This window comes from Sebastes fasciatus, chromosome 19 (genome assembly GCF_043250625.1).
Source record: "Sebastes fasciatus isolate fSebFas1 chromosome 19, fSebFas1.pri, whole genome shotgun sequence".
Classification (NCBI taxonomy): Eukaryota; Metazoa; Chordata; class Actinopteri; order Perciformes; family Sebastidae; genus Sebastes; species Sebastes fasciatus.
The window spans coordinates 10,556,675-10,578,165 of NC_133813.1; the positions used below are offsets into that span (position 1 = coordinate 10,556,675).

A 21,491-nucleotide genomic window follows, 5' to 3' on the forward strand; every position below is an offset into this window, starting at 1 on the left:
AAGGGAACAATAGAAGTATATCTTATCTTATCTTATCTTATCTTATCTTACCGGAATCACCATTTCAAAATAAAAGCACGCCTTAATAATGTAATGTAACAGGTGCTATTACCGGTGTTTCAAAATAAAATCACCTTTATAATGTAATAGGATAAAATTATCATTAATAAACACCTAGAAAATGAACAAACACGAAAACAACGTACTATACAAATACTCTGGACCATACCAAGGTCATTTACAGCCGTAGTATTGTCAATGTTTCTATCTTGCAAAATGGGGGGGACCGGCCATAAGCTAATGAAAAGTTATATTTTTAATACTTATTTGGGAACCCCTGGTTAAACACACTGAGCACCAGCCTTCTCAATGAAAATAACCTTGTTACCAAAACTACACTAGCCAGTGAATGTTTTATTATCTATGCTGCACACTGCTGTAGCATCTTACATTTGTAACTAAACCATTTTACCATTTAGATGAACTTCAACTGAGGGCCTTTAAGTACATTTTTCAAAGCGAATAGTTTGAGTGATTTTCAAATCTTTTTAATCTCATTTAAAAAGAAAAATTGTTGCGATGGTGATAACATTTTGATTTGGTAGCACTTAAAAAAAAAGCCTTAAAGTATAAAAATGTTCTTGAAGGCGATCAAACCTGGAGGCTATCTCAGTCAGGACTTGTTCTGATATTTTTTTTACAACGATAAAACAGACTTTAGTCATTTCACTTCATTTTCGTGGTAAAAAGAGCCTTTAATTCAATAATCAGCCATGTATGAAAAACAAAGTGGGAGCGAAGGGGAGGAAAGAACAGACAGAGCATGTCACACTTGAACTCCTACATGTTTTAGCGCTTAGCATGACAGCAGCGCTTTTGTCTTGCAAACTGCGTTCCTGCAGCCCATCATGTTGCTCTTTGCTTCAGATGAGAGCGTTTTTCAGAACACATTTTGCTCCGACCTGAACATGTGCAAGTTGAAATTGTGTGAAGAAGCGTACCATAAATATCTATGTACGTCTATATATCACTTTAATGCATCGAGCAGCATGGAGCTGATGACCGTGGTTGTTGGACGCCCACATTATCTGATCAAAGTGAAGAGTAAAACAGGTCATGGTCTGCCACTGCGTTGACACAAAGAGCCTTGGAAATGGTTTGCTTCAGTGACTCATCTGCAGATGGATGCCTGCCTATCTGATGTGTTTCTCATGTAGTGTGAAGTCCTCACATAAATTATAGATGTGCGAGCCCCCTCAGTGCTCGCTTGCTTGCTTGTCCCGATGCCGAGCTGAAGTATTCATGCTGCAGAGAACACAAAGAATCAACCGGATTTTAGATCCCAGCTTGCTGCAAAGCAAGCGTTGATGGGGGGGTTGCAGGCCTGATCAATATGGATCAATTTTTAGTTTCACATCAGAGAGGCCTGTCAGCTTGAGACAGTCCACCGACTAAGGAGAGGAATTGATCTCAGGAAAACAGGCGTACATGTTATTAAAGAGGAGTAAAAGACACCAGAATGATACTGTTCCTCTTTAAAGGGATCCGGTACTTGATATAAAGAATATGGAATACAAGTTCCACATGCCTTAGATTTGTATTTTCCCATTGTTACATGATGTTCTTGTCGTGCAGCTCACCATTTTGAAACACAATACAGTGTTATTATGTCTCTACATCAGTGTGCCAAAGGCAATAATATATATACTTTATAGAAGTAGTACTTTATAAATAATAGCCTATATGATGTATTTTTAAGAATCATGTCTTGGTTTCCTTTGCATCATCATTGGCATTAGACCTTACAGCCAGTCAACCAATGATACTGGGAGCCTAAAGTCTTGACAACTTCATCCAAAAGGAGACCAAGATAATCAAGCAAACAAATATTTATACACAATATATACACAATTATTACATTTACATAATTTATATGTTTGAAACCCATACCACCCTTCTCTGCAGTTATTTACTTATGTTAGGACACATTTATTATTATGTTTTTAGTTTTTTTTTATTGGCCACTTGGGGCAGCAGGGCAAGCTGAAAACAACTTTGACATATTGTCACCTTTCAATTTGTAATGAAAAACATGTAAATAGTTTACACAATTAGCAAACAGAGCAAAAGTATTAGTCATTCTCCATGAGTCATGTTGCGGACCACCTCATGAATGTCAATACAATATTCACTCTCTTGAGAAAAGCATCTGTCTGCGGCAGTGGGTTTATCAGAGGTTTTAAGCCGGCTGACAACAGCAGTCATGCTGCTACGGGAGACAGGGTTGATGAGAGCCGAGTTGCAGAAATTGCAAACAACAAAGAAATAATATAAATAGACAAAAAAGCCTCTGAGACAGTGGTCAATTTCTTTGGGTGTGTCACTATGAGTGACTCCTTTCACATAACACATATTCATTTAATCCAGCGGTTCCCAACCTGGGGTATGGGCCCCCCTTAGAGGTGCGCCTAAGATCACAGGGGATTCGCCAGGAGTGGTCTGCTCTGAGGTTGTCAAAATTAGATTTGCTCATGTATAACTAAAAGTGTAATAACACACTTAAAGGATAATTTATACAAAAGTCTGACTTGAAAGATATATTCTTTTGCTACTTTGTCACAAAATCTAACAAAATATTCTGCTTTTAAATCCTTATTTGTTGGTGTTTAGCATTTCAAAAACAACCTATTTGCTCTCCTGCTTGACGCACACAAAGGGAGGCCCACACTTGTATTAACAGGGCGGTCTAGCAGCAATCTAAAAACACCATAAATTACATTTATTTAACCACAATAACAAAAAAATATTTTTAACTCTAACACTAATATTTTAAATTAATTGTTGTTACAAAAAAAAGATCATATTATGTATTCTGCATTCGCTTAGCAAATCCGTCAAGACATCATCACATGACATCATCTTTATTTATGTTGACAAAACTTATAAGTTATAAAGTTGATTTAATTAAGAAAAGCTACCTCATTTAATACACTAAATCACTTTATTCAAATTCAGGATTTTGTTCAAGGATTTGGAATATTTTGGGGTGATTACGTCTTAGATAGAAGTATTGTAGGGGTGCTTCAATGAAAATAGGTTGGGAACCACTGATTCAATCCATTGTTAAGATAAAACATATTGATGAGTGCAGCTGTAAAGCTAATATAAACTTTTTAAATTATTATTTTATTAACCTTTGCCTTTGACAATGCACATAACATGTTCCTGGCTGGATTTAAACTGGGGACGTTGTGGTTATGTAGTATGTGTCTTAGATTACTACACAACCAGAACTTCCCAAAGCTGAACCTTTTTCCCACTGAATGAATTTTTAAAAGGCTGACGTATTCTACACACAACCAAAAACTCAATTGACCAGAAATATAGTCAATATATGAGTATTTATATACAGATACATAGTAACAAACTTAAAAGTGCATGAACAACAAAACGAAAAAAAGAGGAGGAAACCACTGTGAGCTTCAGCCTTCATCGTTGCTCTCTTTCTTTCCCTCTTTGAATGAATCAAATGGATATAAAGGATTAAATTGTAGGGGCAAGTCTCCCCCATGTGCACTAACAGAGGAGATCAAGCTGATGGGTTTTTTTGTTGCTAAGAATATGTAGCAGTAACAGCACAGATCATCCGAGCTGTTCTGATGAGAATTAGGTCAATATGAGACCCAGAAAGATATGACGAGTTTTGATCCAAAGTCAAACCTCCATTTATCCGTTGCACCAAATCCTGCAGATCAAAGCTGCGGCACTCTTCAGAGAAAACAAAAGTCATGAGGTTGACAAACTGATAAGAGACCGGATCCTCTTAGTTTGACAGATATTTTAGAAATGTTGTACGAGGAACTTTAGGGGGCTGAATTACCTTTATCATTGCATTACAGATATTGAAAACAAAATTCTTCACGTGCATGTGCAAATTATCCTATTTAGGAAAACATGTTAGCTTTTACCAACTCCAAATTGGACTTTTTCCAATTATAATACAGTACAAGACTGCTACTGAACATTACATTGCACAGTATCATTCAATAAAGCCTCACGGCGTTGTAGTCATCAGTGATTACGAGTCAACAATGTGCACCAGGAGTAAATGCACAAAAAAATATGCTTACTGCATATTGATGTCTTACATGCAGATCTGCTGGGGCGATAATGGGAACACAAATTTAATAATACACAAACAGTGTATTAAGAGCAACACTTCCCATTTTTAACATAAATGATCAGAACTGGCATTGAGTAAAGACTGACTTTAAAGAGGACCTATCATGCTCATTCTCAGGTGCATACTTGTATTTGGGGTTTCTACTAGAACATGTTTACATGCTTTAATGTACAAACAAATGACAAGAGCAATGTGGGTACCACATTTCGTGAATATCGGAGCAACGATGGAGCTATGGAGACCGCTGGCAACGCCTGAGCCCAATCACTAATAAATCAATTTAAAAAAGGATTTTAAGAGGAGTTGCTGTACTTTACGTTGTCATTGCACACTGCTGTGACTAGAAAATCCCTATCAGCTGGCTGTTGAGCACCCTGAGATATCAATCGGAAAACAAACACACCTGCCATTCTACCTACGGCTGAGGCAGATAAAGCCAAAGTGAGAAAGAAAATGATAACAAATCATAGTATTGTGAGACTTCACACTGAACTCAAACTAGAGGCAGGTAGTTTATATTAACTCATATGAAATATAGAGACAGAAAACACAGTCTCTCAAGCACAAGACTGTTACGGGTTATATGTGCATCACAGTGTAATCATTCACATTTTGCAGAGTAAAGTGGTTTTTGACAATCTAATGGTCTTGTCAGCGATACAGCGAGGCAATTGTGGCATTCTTGGTATTGCTTGCTTTGTATTGTTTGTTAGGACTGGTTCATTAAAATCTCACATTCACAGGCTGAATCCACTCTTATACCAGTCCAACCAGGCGACATGACAGCTGCAGGCACTTGCGTATATATAAAGCTGGAAAGTCATTCAATAAGACTTAGAAAAGGAGATTATAAGGGTTAACAGAAGGTTCAGGCTTTCAAAAGAGCCCCAAGCAGGTCAGGTCTCCCGTCCTCCTTTAATTTTTTATAAGTGACTGATAAAAATCAATTCCTGGACTCCCTCCTCTGAGACCTCTGATTAATGTCAACCCTGACCTGACATCTTCTCTGCTGATCTTCTCTCCGGTAGTTCAGGGGGGTCAGAAGTCCAAAGTGTTGTGCTGGTATTGCAGCCGCGGGCTGTTCTCGCTGTAGAACTGACTAAACCAGCGCCTGTGCTTCTGGATGGCTGAGTCCTCCTTCACAAGGAGAGGCTTGGAGATGTACTTCTTATTGTTCCAGATCATCACGTCCCGCTCAAACTAGACACGGAAAACAGGAGACGGTCATTGGACACAGTTGTAAATCATGATTTCAAAAAGCTGCGACAAAGACAAACCCTGACTAAATATGAATATTAGGGCTGTCAATCGATTCAAATATTTAATTGTGATTAATCACATGATTGTCCCTTGTTAATTGTGATCAATGGCAAATTAATCGCACATTTTTTTTCTGCATTTAGCATACAAAATATGCTCAAATCATAACATGGCAACCTTAAGCCCAACAGACAACAACAGCTGTCAGTGTGTCAGTGTGCTGACTTGACTATGACTTGCCCCAAACTGCATGTGATTATCATAAAGTGGGCATGTCTTTAAAGGGGAGAGTCGTGGGTACCCATAGAACCCATTTACATTCACATATCTTGAGGTCAGAGGTCAAGGGACCCCTTTGAAAATGGCCATGCCAGTTTCTCCCCCTGAGCACTTAATATTCAAGCGGGTGTGCAGGATTTGGCGCCATCTAGCGGTGAGATTGCAGATTGCAACCAACTGAAACATCTCCCGTGTGCTAAGTGTGTAGGAGAACTACGGTGGCCGACGCGAAAAGGTGAAAACGTGAATGTCCCTCTCTAGAACAATGTTTGGTTTGTCCGTTCTGGGCTACTGTAGAAACATGGCGGCCGGCTCCGTGAAGAAGACCCGCTCCCAATGTAGATATAAACGTCTCATTCTAAGGTAACGCAAATACAACTATTCTTATTTTTAGTTGATTATACACTAAAGAAAACATACTTATTAATGTTATATTCCATTTCTGTCAATGCTACACACTGTTCCTTTAAAGAAGATTTGAAAAGGAACAGACTTTCACTTAAATAGGACTAAGAATTAAATAATGACTAAAAGAGCAATCTGTATTTTCTGCTGTCTCGCTGCATTCATTTATTATGATTTATCAGCAGGGATTTCTGTGTGAAATGTTGATTAAATGTCACTCCACACTGTTACTCAGCTGCTGACATTTGGCATTTCAGTCCACACTCAAACTCAACCTCTTTAAATGTCCTCCAAAATTGAGCTTCCTCTTGAGGCTCTTTGTGTAAATACCACATGGAGAAACAAAATGACAAAATCATTTAATACAATTATATTTAAATTATTCTTTTTCTAAACTTTGTAGAAAATGTACAGACGTAAATGTTTCTGTAGCACACACTGTTGAAAAATATCAAATACCAAATGTTTGCATCAAAAACGTGGTGTTTTTACTTTACTGACTTTAATTTAAATCATAATTTTGCCAGTTTTAGACTATTTCTTTTACAGCATTTAACGTTTGAGAAATTTTCTGGGCTATATCTCAAACATATTGTTTTGGTATCAGTATATAAACTCTTCATGTATGCATTAGTATCAAAAAAATTCAAACGATACACAGTCCAACTCAAAATACAAGCATCCACTGATTCAGATAACTTTTTAAGGGGATACATTTTTGCATAACACCTCAGCAGCAAAGCTAAAAAAAACATTCCTTATGTAGGCTAAAAAGAAGGCCAATGACTCCACAACCAGAGAGGACCATGATGCAGCATTATGGAGGAGGAAGGATTCAATTCAAAAAGTCAGGCCTGCTCCATCATACTGTCAGTTATTCTTTGAGGGAGAAACACATCACCATCTGTCATGTTTCCTGTGTTTAATCAATCTGTGTATCTTGTAAATCTATCCATTACCCTCCAGAAAAAATACTTTTATCTTTTGAGCCAACTTGTTTTCCTTTTTGTTAAATCAGTGACGGTGTGTTTTTCACTGCACCACACAGCTAATTATCAAGTTTAATGAGGGCTATTTACACCATTTCTGTGACTGTGTGGTGTTACTTCTGGTGGCAATGAGGAGGCAGAATTAAACCAAAGGCAGAGTGGGAGGCAAATGCACACAATGATCTCTTCACATCACAGCAATTCTGAATTATAAACGTACTATATAAATAACTGATCTAACAATAGTATGCACATTATTCATGCAGTTCAGCTTTGTCAGTTTTGATGTATACTCCAAAATACCATATAATTAGGGCTGTCAATCTATTAAAATATTTAATCACGATTAATTGCAAGATTGTCCATAGAAGATCACAAATTAATCACACATGTTTTATCTGTTCAAAATTACCTTAAGGGATATTTGTCAAGTATTTAATACTCGTATCATCATGGGAGTGGGCAAATATGCTTGCTTAATGCAAATGTTTGTATATATGTATTATTGGAAATCAATTAACAACACAAAACAATGACAAATATTGTCCAGAAACCCTCACAGGTACTGCATTTAGCATAAAAAATATGCTCAAATCATAATATGATAAACTCAAGTCCAACAGGTGACAACAGCTGTCAGTGTGTCAGTGTGCTGACTTGACTATGACTTGCCCCAAACTGCATGAGATTATCATAAAGTGGGCATGTCTGTGAAGAGGAGAATCGTGGGTACCCATAGAACCCATTTTCATTCACACATCTTGAGGTCAGAGGTCAAGGGACCCCTTTGTAAATGGCCATGCCAGTTTTTCCTCGTCAAAAATTTAGCGCAAGTTTAGAGCATTATTTAGCCTCCTTCACGAAAAGCTAGTATGACATGGTTGGTACCAATGGATTCCTTCCAGTTTCATATGATACTAGTATCTTCTTTCTAGCTTTAAAACTGAGATTGCTACAAATTAAATTGCGTTAACTAGTTATTGTCGCGTTAAGTTTGACAGCCCTACTTATAATACATAGCAGCCTGCTGCTGCTCGACAGCAGGTTGACGAGGGTGCAGAGACTGAACCATGCAGTAAATATGCTGCAAAACCAAACAATGTGACATCTAAGGACTATGTGACAATGATAGTAAAAGGTTGAGTGTGTACTGCACCTGAATGCACTCTGCTTTGAGGAGGAATTTGGGCACCAGAGGTGGGATATTAGACTGATAGAAGATGGTGTGAGAGACACACTGCAACAGAGGCTCCACTGGAGTCACGCTGTGCAAGATAACACCTCGGCCCAAGAAACTGTGGTCAAAGAGCAGGAACACCACTCCTGGACCCACCTGAAACATAGACAAATACATGATCATTGCAACCTGTATTCATAATTTACATCAATTTAGGTTGGTACTCAAAGCCTGTAGTGCTGATCAGACCAGAATGCCTATGATCTATGGGAGAACAATGCATTTACATGCACGGTTGAGCCCAATAATGACCATCATCATCAGTCATGTATTTAATTTCATCCCACGATAATGCTCCTAACCGCCCCACACGCATTAGAGTAACCATATCTTTGCAGCCCTCTGCAACTGGTTAAACTAGTGAGATTAGTGGTTTCAGGGTACACTTATTTATCACATGGCCAGATTAAAAGGCACAGACTGCACAGCGGTTGCTAACGTTACACGCATAACTAATGCACCAGATCAGTATTTTTCTCAGCTGTACCTATATGAACACAATCGCTATTGTTAAAACACACACAGTTTGCGTCCTTTGGGCTCTGTACGGTTTTCATGAAGACTTAAAAGTTGCACTAAGAGAAATCATTCCAAACCACCAGAAGCCATTTTAAAGAAGACCGATTATGCGTTTGTGTTTTTTCCCTTTCCGTTAGTGTGTTATATAGTTTTTTGTGCGTGTGCAAAAGTTACAAAGCCCAAAGTCCACACGAAACGGAGTTACTCTCCCCCACAGAAACACTGCTCCTGAACTGCCCGAAAAGTCTTGCTCGAAGTCCCGCCTTTTCTTCCGTAACGTGGTGATGTCACCAAGTAATACATTTGCATAATACCTACCTACTGGCTAGTTTGGCATGCCCTCAAACAAAGTTAGTTAGAGCGGAGCTGGAGCGTAGACTGAAGAGTTCGGTTTGGTTGACCACTCATAAGAGAGAGGGCCAGCTGACCAATCAGAACAGACTTGCAGGAGTTCAAACAGCTCGTTTCAGACAAAGAGTGAAAAGAGGTGCTGCAGCACAGCCGGTACGAGAAAAATAAAGCGTTTTTTGAACATTAAAGCATGTAAACATGTTAAAGTAGAAACCCAAAATACAATTATTAACCTGAAAATAAGCATAATAGGTCATCTTTAATGTTGTCTGTACTGTACCTGTCTAGCCACAACATGAACATCCAGCAGAGGCCAGTGGCAACCAAACACAGTAAGCGCATGTTTCACCAACATCTGAGAGCAATGCTTGTTGGGCTCCGACTCTGGTTCCCATTGAGCCTTGAATAAACACACAGACAAAGAACATACAGTAGCATTCAGACACAGAAATACACTGTTCACTAATATGTCATCCTCCAAAAATAAATATATGCTGTACCATTTAAAATCTAAATACCAATAAATAGTATAAAAGGTTAAAAGGTTAGGTTTAACGCTTTTCAACTGATTTGGCATCCCTGAAATTTTGAGGAGAAACAACATCTTTAGCTTAGAAAGATCATTACCTTCCAGTCATGCCGCAAAAATTCCCAGGTTTTGCTCTTGGTGTAACGCAGATCTACTCCGCTGATAATGCCCGGCGTGTGCAGGTGAGCGATGTGAGCGATGTCTGCTGCATTTTCAGGAATCTCCTATAGGGAGGCGAGGTCAACATGACGACATTCTTGTGATGGTGTTAAGGGGATAATGTTTTTTTTATACCTAAAAGCTGCTGCATTGATCATTTATGAAAAATTAGAGACACCTGACAAAGTAAAACACCTAACAAATTGGTTTTAATCTTCAAATCATCTTCATGCCTCTTATGTATAAAAACATCCACACATACTGTATATGCACCTACCTGTATGTGAGCGTTGATAAAATGTTCAGTTCTCCCCCGATAGACCCACTCCCCCTTTGTAATTTCTGGCTGCTCTGGGACGGTCCACTGAGGATCTTCCCCATCACAGTGAAACCACACCAGGATCTGGCTGTTGACCTCACAGCTGGGCCAGCAGCGCACTTTGGCAAACTCAGGCACTGAATGACAAATGAAACACAAATCTGAATCATACAGTGTCTTCAGTCAACATGTATACAAGGAAATTGGCAGCATATTATTTTGACAGTCCACTCCATACAGTAGATATCCGGCTTTACCAGTCTATTCACAACAAATAACCATGGCCTATTAACTTTTGGTAAGTCAGCATTAGCTAATTTAGTGTTTAAACACTATAAAAAACAACATAATACCATAATCTGAAGACAATATATTAACTGATAATATTCATGCTCCCCAGAGGATGAACTGTTTTCATTAGGGGCACTCATTTAGCTTTCATCTGGTGCCACATTTTGGCCAAATTGTCTACTCTGTACACAAACTAATGTCCAAATTTGCTGTTAATAAGTATGTTCTCCAGGGTATGCATCTTAATTTTTGTTTTGCTGACCTCTGCACAACCATAGGCCCAATTTCTTCAGTGGTACATAAGATATATTAACATCTCTTGCCCCAACACACAGACTGAAATGTTAGACATTAGACATCTGTCACAGGATATCCTGTAGCACCACCCTCAGGACAAACTTTGCATTTTACTGATGAGGCTCTGAGAACAGCAGAGATATCAAGATCGTGTTTGTTCCATTAGCACTAGCCAGGCTTTTAAATTTGAGTCTTTTTAGGAAACTAGTAGCTATTAAACATTTCTTAGGGTCTGACCACCTGATGCTGACAATGATTGCAGTTTTTTTAGTTTTATTGTCCATCCAAAACCAAGGTTTCTGCAGTGCAAACTATACATAATCCAAAATTAATAAAAAAAATAAAAAAATACTTACCAACTAATCAAACAATCACCAGCTGGATGGAATTGCAATTAATAATTAACTCAAAATATTACAACAGACTAAAAAGAAATTCAAACAAACACAAGCGTAATATGCTTATTTTCTGTGTGAGTGAGGAGCTGATAGAGTGGCTTGAAGCACGCCTGTCTGCAATTAACAATTAGTAATTAGGCAGGGGAATGATTGGGTTAAACTGTCGTCAGGATTCTGTCCACCAGGGGACGCCATTTAGACAGCATGAAAGAATTCACAACAGTAGACATAAAAGTGCTGCATGTGAAAGAATCCAATTATGTGGATGTTTTTAAAGGTGCAGTGTGTAGGATTTGGCGGCATCTAGCAGTGAGGTTGCAGATTGCAATAAAATTAAACTTGTGGCCATCGCGAAAACATGAAAACGCAAATGGCTCTATCTTTTTTATTAAAGAACAAAACATTGTAATTTGCACACTTTGCTAATGTATGCAGTTACTTATTCCACACTTGCTAATGTATATAGTGGGTTATTCTATGTTTATAATTAAGATTTGTTTTATGCTAGTTGTAGTAGTCGGGTATATTTATGGTATATTCCAATATTCTTTATATTTCGTAATCTATGGATAAATGTATTTAGTGTTGACATGTACATTTTATGTAATGTTCCTGCATTGCTTGGATAAACGGCTCATTCTAAGGTAACAAAAACACAACAATTCTTAGTTTCAGATGCACTAAAGAAAACATAGTTATTCATATTATATTATATTTCTGCCTACAGATCCCCCTAAATGCTACACACTGGTCCTTTAAGATAATGAACGTGTAAGAGCTTTGTTAATTGTAAATCATCGTGTTGCTTAGTCTTTTAATTCTACACCCAATCAAGGTACCATAGCACTGAGACAATATCGCAATGCTACATACTTTTTATAGAATAAAAATCATTAGACACCACTTTCGGTTCATACCTTTTTCTGCATAGGGGATCCTCACGCACTTGCCATCGCTCCCCCGAAACTGCCATCCATGAAATGGGCACTCTATGCAGCTTCCCACCACCCGTCCTCCCACAGCCAAGTTGGCACCCAGGTGAGGGCAGTAGGCATCCATTACGTAGGCCTTTCCATCCTGGCCCCGAAACACTGCCGTCTGCTCACCTAGGGCGATTAATTACAGTAGGGACAAACACTTAAATAACACATTCATGAATGAGCTGCCACTTCCCAATACAATGGTACTGTAATAAAATGTAGGATATGAAGTTATACGCGAGATTTGAGAATTTAACTAAAATGCTTAATACACTTTACTATGCTATGAGTAGACTTTTTATGGGATTTTGTCATGTCTGAAAGTATTCTGATGGTTTACATTTTTGTTTATAGAAAATGAGACATTACAGTGAAAACTGGTGCAGTCTATGTGTACAGTAAAGGGGGTCCGGTGTGCATTGCTGTCTACCACTTTTACCTGTTTCATTCCACTGTCTATCTGTCTTCTGCAAAGGATGAGCAGCATACGGTCAAGTTTTCACTGCTTTAGATGGTTACACTTGGCCTCGCCAGATTGGGTTACAGGAATAGATTACAACTGCAGTAAAGTAGGTCTTGGGACCAACCATCTACTTATTTGGCTCGACCTTTGGCTGACCTAGATTGATCCCAGATTAGCACAGGCTGGGTGACTGTGTTTAAGAGTAACCACTGAGCAAGCTCTAGCAGTGCTACTCTTCTGACAAATCCAAAATAAGTCTCACTAAATGAGGGGTGACACAGCACTGCACTGCTGTCCCCCAGACTGTGGTGGGGCAGAGCTGAACCACAACGCAATGTGTGAGAGCAGCACGGGAGGAAAAGACAAACTAGGCGGAATTTAATATATGGTGTAAATGGATGACTGCAGAGAAAGGTCAGAAACGTGACACTGCAGTCATTCCCAGCCAGCAGGATGCAGATATCTGAAGGGAGCCAAGTTGTGATTTGGTTCAACTGAATGTGGGACAGTAAAATGTCTGGGTGCAGCAGGGAGAAATTGTGCTGAAAGGGACAAAAGTAGGAGAAAGTTCAGAAGTTCTGTCTGTATAATAAACATCATGGACAGAAAGGCATCACGTCCTCTTGGGAAAAACATAATCTGTACTTATTCTCACTAGAATGAGAGTAAAATGGAGTGGGAGATGGACAGGCGGTTCGATGCGGCGTCTGCAGTTAAGGGGGCGTTTTAACAGACCGTTGAGGTGAAGAGGGAGCTGAGCCAGAAAGCAAAGCTCTTGATTTACCAGTCCATCTACGTTCCAACCCTCACCTAATGTCATGAGTGACCGAAAGAATGAAATCGTGGATACAAGTGGCCGAAATGAGCTTCCTTCATAGGGTGAATGGGCTCAGCCTTAGAGATAGGGTGAAGAGCTCAGACATCTGGAGGGAGCTCGAAGTAGAGCCGCTGCTCCTTCGTGCCGAAAGGGGCAAGCTGAGGTGGTTCGGGGATCTGATCAGGACGCCTCCTGGACGCCTAGAGGTTTTCCGGGCACGTCCAACTGATAAGAGGCCCCGGGGTAGACCCAGAACACGCTGGAGAGATTATACTTTATATCTCGGCTGGCCTGGGAACGCCTCGGGGTCCCCTACTGCACCCGCAATCTGGCCCCGGATAAACAGAATATAATGGATGGATTAATTGAATCGATCTATTAATCTTTTGGCCGTTTATCAACAAAAATTTCATTCTCCGGTTACAGCTTCTCAAATGTGAGGATTTGCTGCTTTTCTCTGTTTTATATCAGTATTAATATCTTTGTGTTTTGGACTTTTGGTCACACGAAACAAGTTGAAGACGTCACCCCCGAGATATTTGTCACAATTGTTAAAATATTTGATAGATTCATAATTTAATTGGAAAAACAGATGATAGATTAATGGGTGATAAAACGTATCATTCGTTTTAGCTGTACTGATTCACTCAGGAACCATCACCTTAACGTAGTGGAGAGGTTTGTGTGTCCCTATGACCCTGAGGGCTGTGTTGTCTGGAGCCTCGTGCTCCTGGTAGGGTCTCCCATGGCAAATTGGTCTTAGGTGAGGGGCCGGACTAAGAATGGTTCACAAAAAACCCAATGACGACACGAGGCAGAGGAGGAGTTACCCGGCCCGGAGGAAGCCCGGGGCCCACGTCTGGAGCCAGGCCCAGACGGAGGGCCCGTCAACGAGCGTCTGGTGGCCGGGCTTGCCACGGAGCCCGGCCGGGGATACCCCGAAAAAGGAACGTGGCACCCCCCTCCTCTCCATCCTGTGGGCTCACCACCTGCGGGAAGAACCGCTTGGGTCGGGTGCGCTGCCACACGGGTGGCAGTGAAGGCCAGGGACCTCGACGGACTGGACCCGGGCGGCAGAGGCTGGCTCTGGGGACGTGGAACGTCACCTCTCTGTGGGGGAAGGAGCCGGAGCTTGTGCGGGAGGTGGAGCGCTATCAGTTGGATCTGGTAGGGCTTACCTCTACGCACAGCCTCGGTTCTGGAACCGTACTCTTGGATAGGGGTTGGACTCTATTCTTCTCTGGAGTTGCCCATGGTGTGAGGCGCCGGGCGGGTGTGGGGATACTCACAAATCCCCGGCTGAGTGCCGCTACGTTGGAGTTTACCCCGGTGGACGAGAGGGTCGCCTCCCTACGCCTTCGGGTTATGGGGGGGAAAACTCTGACTGTTGTTTGTGCGTATGCACCAAACAGCAGTTCGGAGTATTCGGCCTTCTTGGAGACCCTGAATGGAGTCCTGTATGGGGCTCCAGTAGGGGACTCCATAGTTCTCCTGGGAGACTTCAACGCGCACGTGGGCAACGATGGAGACACCTGGAGTGGCGTGATTGGGAGGAACGGCCTCCCTGATCTAAACCCGAGTGGTCGTTTGTTGTTGGACTTCTGTGCTAGTCATGGATTGTCCATAACGAACACCATGTTCGAACATAAGGATGCTCATAAGTGTACGTGGTACCAGAGCACCCTAGGCCGAAGGTCGATGATCGATTTTGTAATCGTATCATCTGATCTGAGGCCGCATGTTTTGGACACTCGGGTGAAGAGAGGGGCGGAGCTGTCAACTGATCACCATCTGGTGGTGAGCTGGGTCAGAGGGTGGGGGAAGACTCTGGACAGACCTGGTAAGCCCAAACGCGTAGTGAGGGTGAACTGGGAACGTCTGGAGGAGGCCCCTGTCCGAGAGATCTTCAACTCACACCTCCGGCGGAGCTTTTCTGGCATCCCTGTGGAGGTTGGGGGCATTGAACCCGAGTGGACGATGTTCAAAGCTTCCATTGCTGAAGCTGCGGCGGTGAGCTGTGGTTTTAAGGTCTTAGGTGCCTCAAGGGGCGGCAACCCTCGAACACCGTGGTGGACACCGGTGGTCAGGGAAGCCGTCCGACTGAAGAAGGAGGCCTTCCGGGATATGTTATCTCGGAGGTCTCCGGAGGCAGTTGCAAGGTACCGACAGGCCCGAAGAGCAGCAGCCACTGCCGTGACGGAGGCAAAGCAGCGGGTGTGGGAGGAGTTCGGAGCAGCCATGGAGAAGGACTTTCGGTCGGCACCAAAGTGCTTCTGGAAAACCATCCGGCACCTCAGGAGGGGGAAACGGGGAACCATCCAAGCTGTGTACAGTAAGGATGGGACACTGTTGACCTCAACTGAGGAGGTAGTCGGGCGGTGGAAGGAGCACTTTGAGGAACTTCTGAATCCGACCAATACGCCCTCTATGGTAGAGGCAGAGCTGGAAGCTGATGGGGGACCATCATCAATTACCCTGGTGGAAGTCACTGAGGTAGTCAAACAACTCCACAGTGGCAAAGCCCCGGGGGTTGATGAGATCCGCCCAGAAATGCTGAAGGCTCTGGGTGGGGAGGGGCTGTCTTGGATGACACGTCTCTTCAACACCGCGTGGAAGTCGGTGACAGTGCCTAAGGAGTGGCAGACCGGGGTGGTGGTTCCCCTTTTCAAAAAGGGGGACCAGAGAGTGTGTGCCAATTACAGGGGTATCACACTGCTCAGCCTCCCTGGTAAAGTCTACTCCAAGGTGCTGGAAAGGAGGGTTCGGCCGATAGTCGAACCTCAGATCGAAGAGGAACAATGCGGATTCCGTCCTGGCCGTGGAACAACGGACCAGCTTTTCACTCTCGCAAGGATCCTGGAGGGGGCCTGGGAGTATGCCCATCCAGTCTACATGTGTTTTGTGGACTTGGAGAAGGCATATGACCGGGTCCCCCGGGAGATACTGTGGGGGGTGCTGCGGGAGTATGGGGTGAGGGGGGCACTTCTCAGGGCCATCCAATCCCTGTACGCCCAAAGCGAGAGCTGTGTTCGGATACTCGGCAATAAGTCGGACTCGTTTCCGGTGGGGGTTGGCCTCCGCCAGGGCTGCGCTTTGTCACCAATCCTGTTCGTGATATTCATGGACAGGATATCGAGGCGTAGTCGGGTGGAGGAGGGTTTGCAGATCGGTGTGCTGAGGATCTCATCGCTGCTTTTTGCAGATGATGTGGTCCTGTTGGCATCATCGGTCTGCGACCTCCAGCACTCACGGGATCGGTTCGCAGCCGAGTGTGACGCAGTCGGGATGAGAATCAGCACCTCTAAATCTGAGGCCATGGTTCTCAGCAGGAAACCGGTGGTTTGCCTACTCCGGGTAGGGAATGAGTCCTTACCCCAAGTGAAGGAGTTTAAGTATCTCGGGGTCTTGTTCGCGAGTGAGGGGACGATGGAACGTGAGATTGGTCAGAGAATCGGAGCAGCAGGGGCGGTATTGCATTCGCTTTACCGCACCGTTGTGACGAAAAGAGAGCTGAGCCGGAAGGCAAAGCTCTCGATCTACCGTTCAATCTTCGTTCCTACTCTCACCTATGGTCATGAGGGTTGGGTCATGACCGAAAGAACGAGGTCGCGGGTGCAAGTGGCCGAAATGGGTTTCCTCAGGAGGGTGGCTGGCGTCTCCCTTAGAGATAGGGTAAGAAGCTCAGTCATCCGTGAGGGACTCGGAGTAGAGTCCTTGCTCCTTTGCGTCGAAAGGAGCCAGTTGAGGTGGTTCGGGCATCTAGCACGGATGCCTCCTGGGCGCCTCCCTTGGGAGGTGTTCCAGGCACGACCAGCTGGGAGGAGACCACGGGGAAGACCCAGGACTAGGTGGAGAGATTATATCTCTACTCTGGCCTGGGAACGCCTCGGGATCCCCCAGTCAGAGCTGGTTAATGTGGCCCGGGAAAGGGAAGTTTGGGGTCCCCTGCTGGAGCTGTTGCCCCCGCGACCCGATCCCGGATAAGCGGTTGAAGATGGATGGATGGATGGATGATTCACTCATTCAAGATCAGCTGCTTCTCTTTACTGGTGGATATCTTTTTCAGGTAGAAAACCTTTCATATACTGTTTGTTTATTTATGGCAGGTGGGGATGCGACAGAACCATGAAAGCACCGCGCGCTCTTTGAAACCTTTTTGAACTCAAACTCAAAGAAACTGTCTGAAGAGATCCAACAGTCCCACCGCGTATCAACAACAAATCCAAAATGAGAAACACGTATTCGTTTTAAATCACATATTGATGTGTGAAATCAGTTTGAACTTTGTAACAGAGCTGCTACATACGAAGCAGCACAGAGACATGAATATGACATATTAAAAGCTTTAAAGCAGTGAATGATGAGTTGTCCTATGATCATAGAGACACCTGATCACATAAACACTAAGTCAAAGAGGTCAGCTATAGTGCTCTTAAATCAATCAATCATAGGAAACTTCAAAATACTTGGATTACTTTGATTTTAAAGAGGATGTTGAAGATTTGGCCATGAAGATTTTAAGATCTCCTGCATGAAATGGAGTCACCTAATGTTTGAATGACGAGGACATTAATCAGTGAAAAGATTAATCAGGAATCAGCAGATTGATTGACAATGACAATAATCGTTAGCTGCAGCTTTACTGCCGTTATGTAATAATTCAATAAATACATCCATCTCCATGACACCTTCAAATCAAACAAGCAGTTTAGAGCTTGATTGACCTGAAACAATGAGGCTTTGTTCAAACAGACGAGCGTTACTAAGCACCCTGGTCGCTAAACTACTCTAACAAAGACAGTAGGCCATTGTGTTTTAATGTATACTTTAAATACCAAAAAAAAAACTTTGTAATATGAGATTGTCTCTCCTAACCTGGCAATTTAGCCTCACTACCTTGCAACCTGAGACAGGACAACAGAGACCAGGTGAAATGACAAATATCGGGGTTGTAGAAAGGCCAGCAAAACCTAGTTTACACCGCCTGCAATAAATACCCGTGTATGAAATCTTGGTGTAATCATGAACTCATAGTTAAACTTTAACAGTCAATTGAATTCAATAACAAAGTATGCTTACTGCCATCTTAAGAACATAGAAAAAACCAGAGGACTCATTTCCAAGTAGAGATCTGAGACTGTCTTTTAACCAGGGCTGTCAAAGTTAACGCGATAATAACGTGTCAATGCAAATTCGTTTTAATGGCACAAATTTCTCTAACGCATCTTGCGATTTTTAGGTTGTAAAACCTAAGGAATCCATTTGTCCCTTGACCTCTGACCTCAAGGTATGTGAATGAAAATTAGTTCTATGGGTACCCACGAGTCTCCCCTTTACAGACATGCCCACTTCATGATAATCGCATGCAGTTCGGGGCAAGTCATAATCAAGTCAGCACACTGACACACTGACAGCTGTTGTTGCCTGTTGGACTTGATTTTATCATATTATGATTTGAGCATATTTTGTATGCTAAATGCAGTACCTGTGAGGGTTTCTGGAAAATATTTGTTATTGTTTTGTGTTGTTAATTGATTTCCAATAATAATTATATACATACATTTGCATAAAGCAAGCATATTTGTCCACTCCCATGTTGATAAGAGTATTAAATACTTGACAAATCTTTCTTTAAGGTACATTTTGAACAGATAAAAAATGTGTGGTTAATTTGCGATTAATCACGATTAAATATTTTAATCGATTAACAACCCTAGTTTTAACACTTGAACCCTACTCTAAGGTAATGGAATAGAAAAGCAACAATTAGTTATATCCCACAAACGTTAGGCCAACTAAACCACAGTAAAAAAAAAAAAAAAAAAGGCTCCCATGGTCAGGGTCAATTAAGGACAGAAAAGTCTGGATACTCCCTCTCCCGCATCTCACGTAAACAGTGGTGCAGTGTCAGCATCTTCATTACCTGTCTCACTGCTGATTATGATAGCACTTGTTGTAGCCTATCTGCTGAAGTATCTGAACTTCTCTGTACACATTGATGTTTGGGGGAAATGTTGCTCTTTTGGGGAGCAAAATAGGCCTATGATTTGTTATGTTAGAATAAACATTTCTTTTTTTCTTTTAAAAATAAAAGACAACTTATTATTGCTACTTCAGTGTCTTTAATCTTTCACAGGCTATATTAAAGGGACTGTTTGTAACTTCTTACAGGTATAAATCTACCGGGTCAGGATCCCATGCGCGCTCGCGTGTGGCTACGCTGTTCAGACCTCTCCGCTGCCTGCTTGCCTGCACTGACACGACGCGCGTGTTCTCGCTCCACCTCACGTTCATGGGCGCACACTACACACTGCAGAAGAGTTAGTTTAGCTCTGAGAATATCTAGTGAATGTACAGTGGACGTTTGTGCAGAAATAAATGCTGCAGCTCCTCCAGACCAACAGAGGTTTCCCGTGTCTTGTGAAGTGACGGGGCTCCGCGTCACTTTATAACGTTATTGTCTCCGACCAGGTGCCGGTGTCTCCCTGCGGGCGCAGTCGGAGATGGTAACGTTTCTCTTCCTGCTTCAGCCCCGGCACCGACCCGGAAAAGCCAACACTAGGATCAGCAGTGATTCATGGAGAGACCTTCGTCTGGTCAGCTAACATTACTGCCAAGCAGGTGAAATATAGAGTGATATTGTGGTTTTAGCTGATGTGTGCCGCCTCACTGTTTTGAGCGATGCTCGTTTATGTCTATTTAGAGCGAGCAAGCGTGAGCCCAATGCTGACTTTCGTTGACTTAACGGCCACAGGTGTCACTGTTAACAAGCAATTCTGAAAGTTACAAATAGTCCCTTTAATGTTGCCTTTTGGGGAGCAAAATAGGCCTATGATTTGTTATGTTAGAATAAAAATGTTTTTTTTTTCTTTTTCAAAATAAAAGACAACTTATTATTGCTACTTTAGTCTCTTTAATCTTTCACAGGCTATATTAATGTTGCTTTTTGGGGAGTAAAATAGGCCCTATGATTTGTTATGTTAGAATAAAAATGTTTTTTTTTTCTTTTTCAAAATAAAAAACAACTTGTAATTGCTACTTTAGTCTCTTTAATGTGTCACACGCTATATTAATGTGGCAACTGGTTACTTTTAGTTATTCCATGTTTTAAGTAGGTTGCTCCTACCTAGAACAGAGACACCTTTGACCTGGCCCCTCTGCAGCATGTGTGAGTCCAGCACTCGGTACCAGCCGTTTGGATAAACAGGAGGCAGATCTCCGGTCTTCCTCCTGCGGCGCACCTCGTTTGCAGCCCGGGCTCTGGAGCGACCGTCCTCAGCGATGTAACCCACATCATCGGGCCCCCTGAGCAGCTCCAGAGGACCGAAGAGCAGCCTGTGCAGCCAGCCCAAGACGAGGAGGGAAACTCCGGCTATGACGCACACCACAGCCGTCTCCCTCCATTCCGGGTACCAGTTGTTGCCCACCAAGTCCAGCGTGTCTCCTCTTTGTATGAAAAGCATCGCACCTACTCCCAGCCCTATAATAACAGCCACCTTCCCAGTGGACATGCTCTGACTGTGCTGCTCTGTGGTGTCCCTGTCTCTTTTTGTGTCTGTTAGTGCACCATTATGAGCATCCGGGCGCTTTGGAGACGAGATGTGCTCCACTTTGAGCCACACCTTCAGTCTAAGGTTGCCAAACTGCTGCTCCTATCAGCCTACCTGGATTTAGCCTAATTAGATTACATTAGATGAGATCAGATCAACTCTGTTTTCAAAATAAAAGCACTAAGATTACCTACTTTGATTCTTTAAAGGGTGCTCCTCACTTGTTCCACAAACATTCTTTCAGTAATACAACTGATTTAATCATATCAACACAGTGGCATGACTTATTCCAAGAGAATACGAATGATTAATTTCATTTAAAGCTGCAGTAGGCAGTATATTTTTTGCATCATTGGGCAAAAATTCCATAATAACCTTTCAGCATATTGTAATTGAAGTGTTCTGAGAGAAAACTAGACTTCTGCACCTCCTCATGGCTCTGTTTTCAGGCTTTAGAAAATCTAG

At 42.3% G+C, this 21,491-nt stretch overlaps 1 protein-coding gene across 1 annotated transcript; it reads right to left on the reverse strand.

Annotated features, from left to right (window-relative positions):
• Positions 1 to 4,864: 4,864 nt before the first annotated feature.
• LOC141756853 (cholesterol 7-desaturase nvd) lies at positions 4,865 to 21,118 on the reverse strand. Its single transcript, XM_074616770.1, has 7 exons — positions 20,603 to 21,118; positions 12,134 to 12,322; positions 10,189 to 10,367; positions 9,851 to 9,976; positions 9,504 to 9,623; positions 8,273 to 8,449; positions 4,865 to 5,383 (listed from the first exon to the last, which is right to left on the reverse strand). Exons 1-7 carry the CDS (start codon positions 20,985 to 20,987, stop codon positions 5,222 to 5,224), a joined length of 1,338 nt encoding a protein of 445 aa, XP_074472871.1. The 5' UTR covers positions 20,988 to 21,118; the 3' UTR covers positions 4,865 to 5,221.
• Positions 21,119 to 21,491: the final 373 nt, after the last annotated feature.

Coding starts and splice junctions, on each gene's coding strand:
- LOC141756853 (XM_074616770.1), bottom strand. CDS start 20,987: ATGTCCACTGGGAAGGTGGCTGTTATTATAGGGCTGGGAGTAGGTGCG. Junction 9,624..9,850: donor TTTTGCGGCATGACTGGAAG/GTAATGATCTTT, acceptor TGTTTATTCAAG/GCTCAATGGGAACCAGAGTC. Junction 8,450..9,503: donor TTCATGTTGTGGCTAGACAG/GTACAGTACAGA, acceptor TCTATGTTTCAG/GTGGGTCCAGGAGTGGTGTT.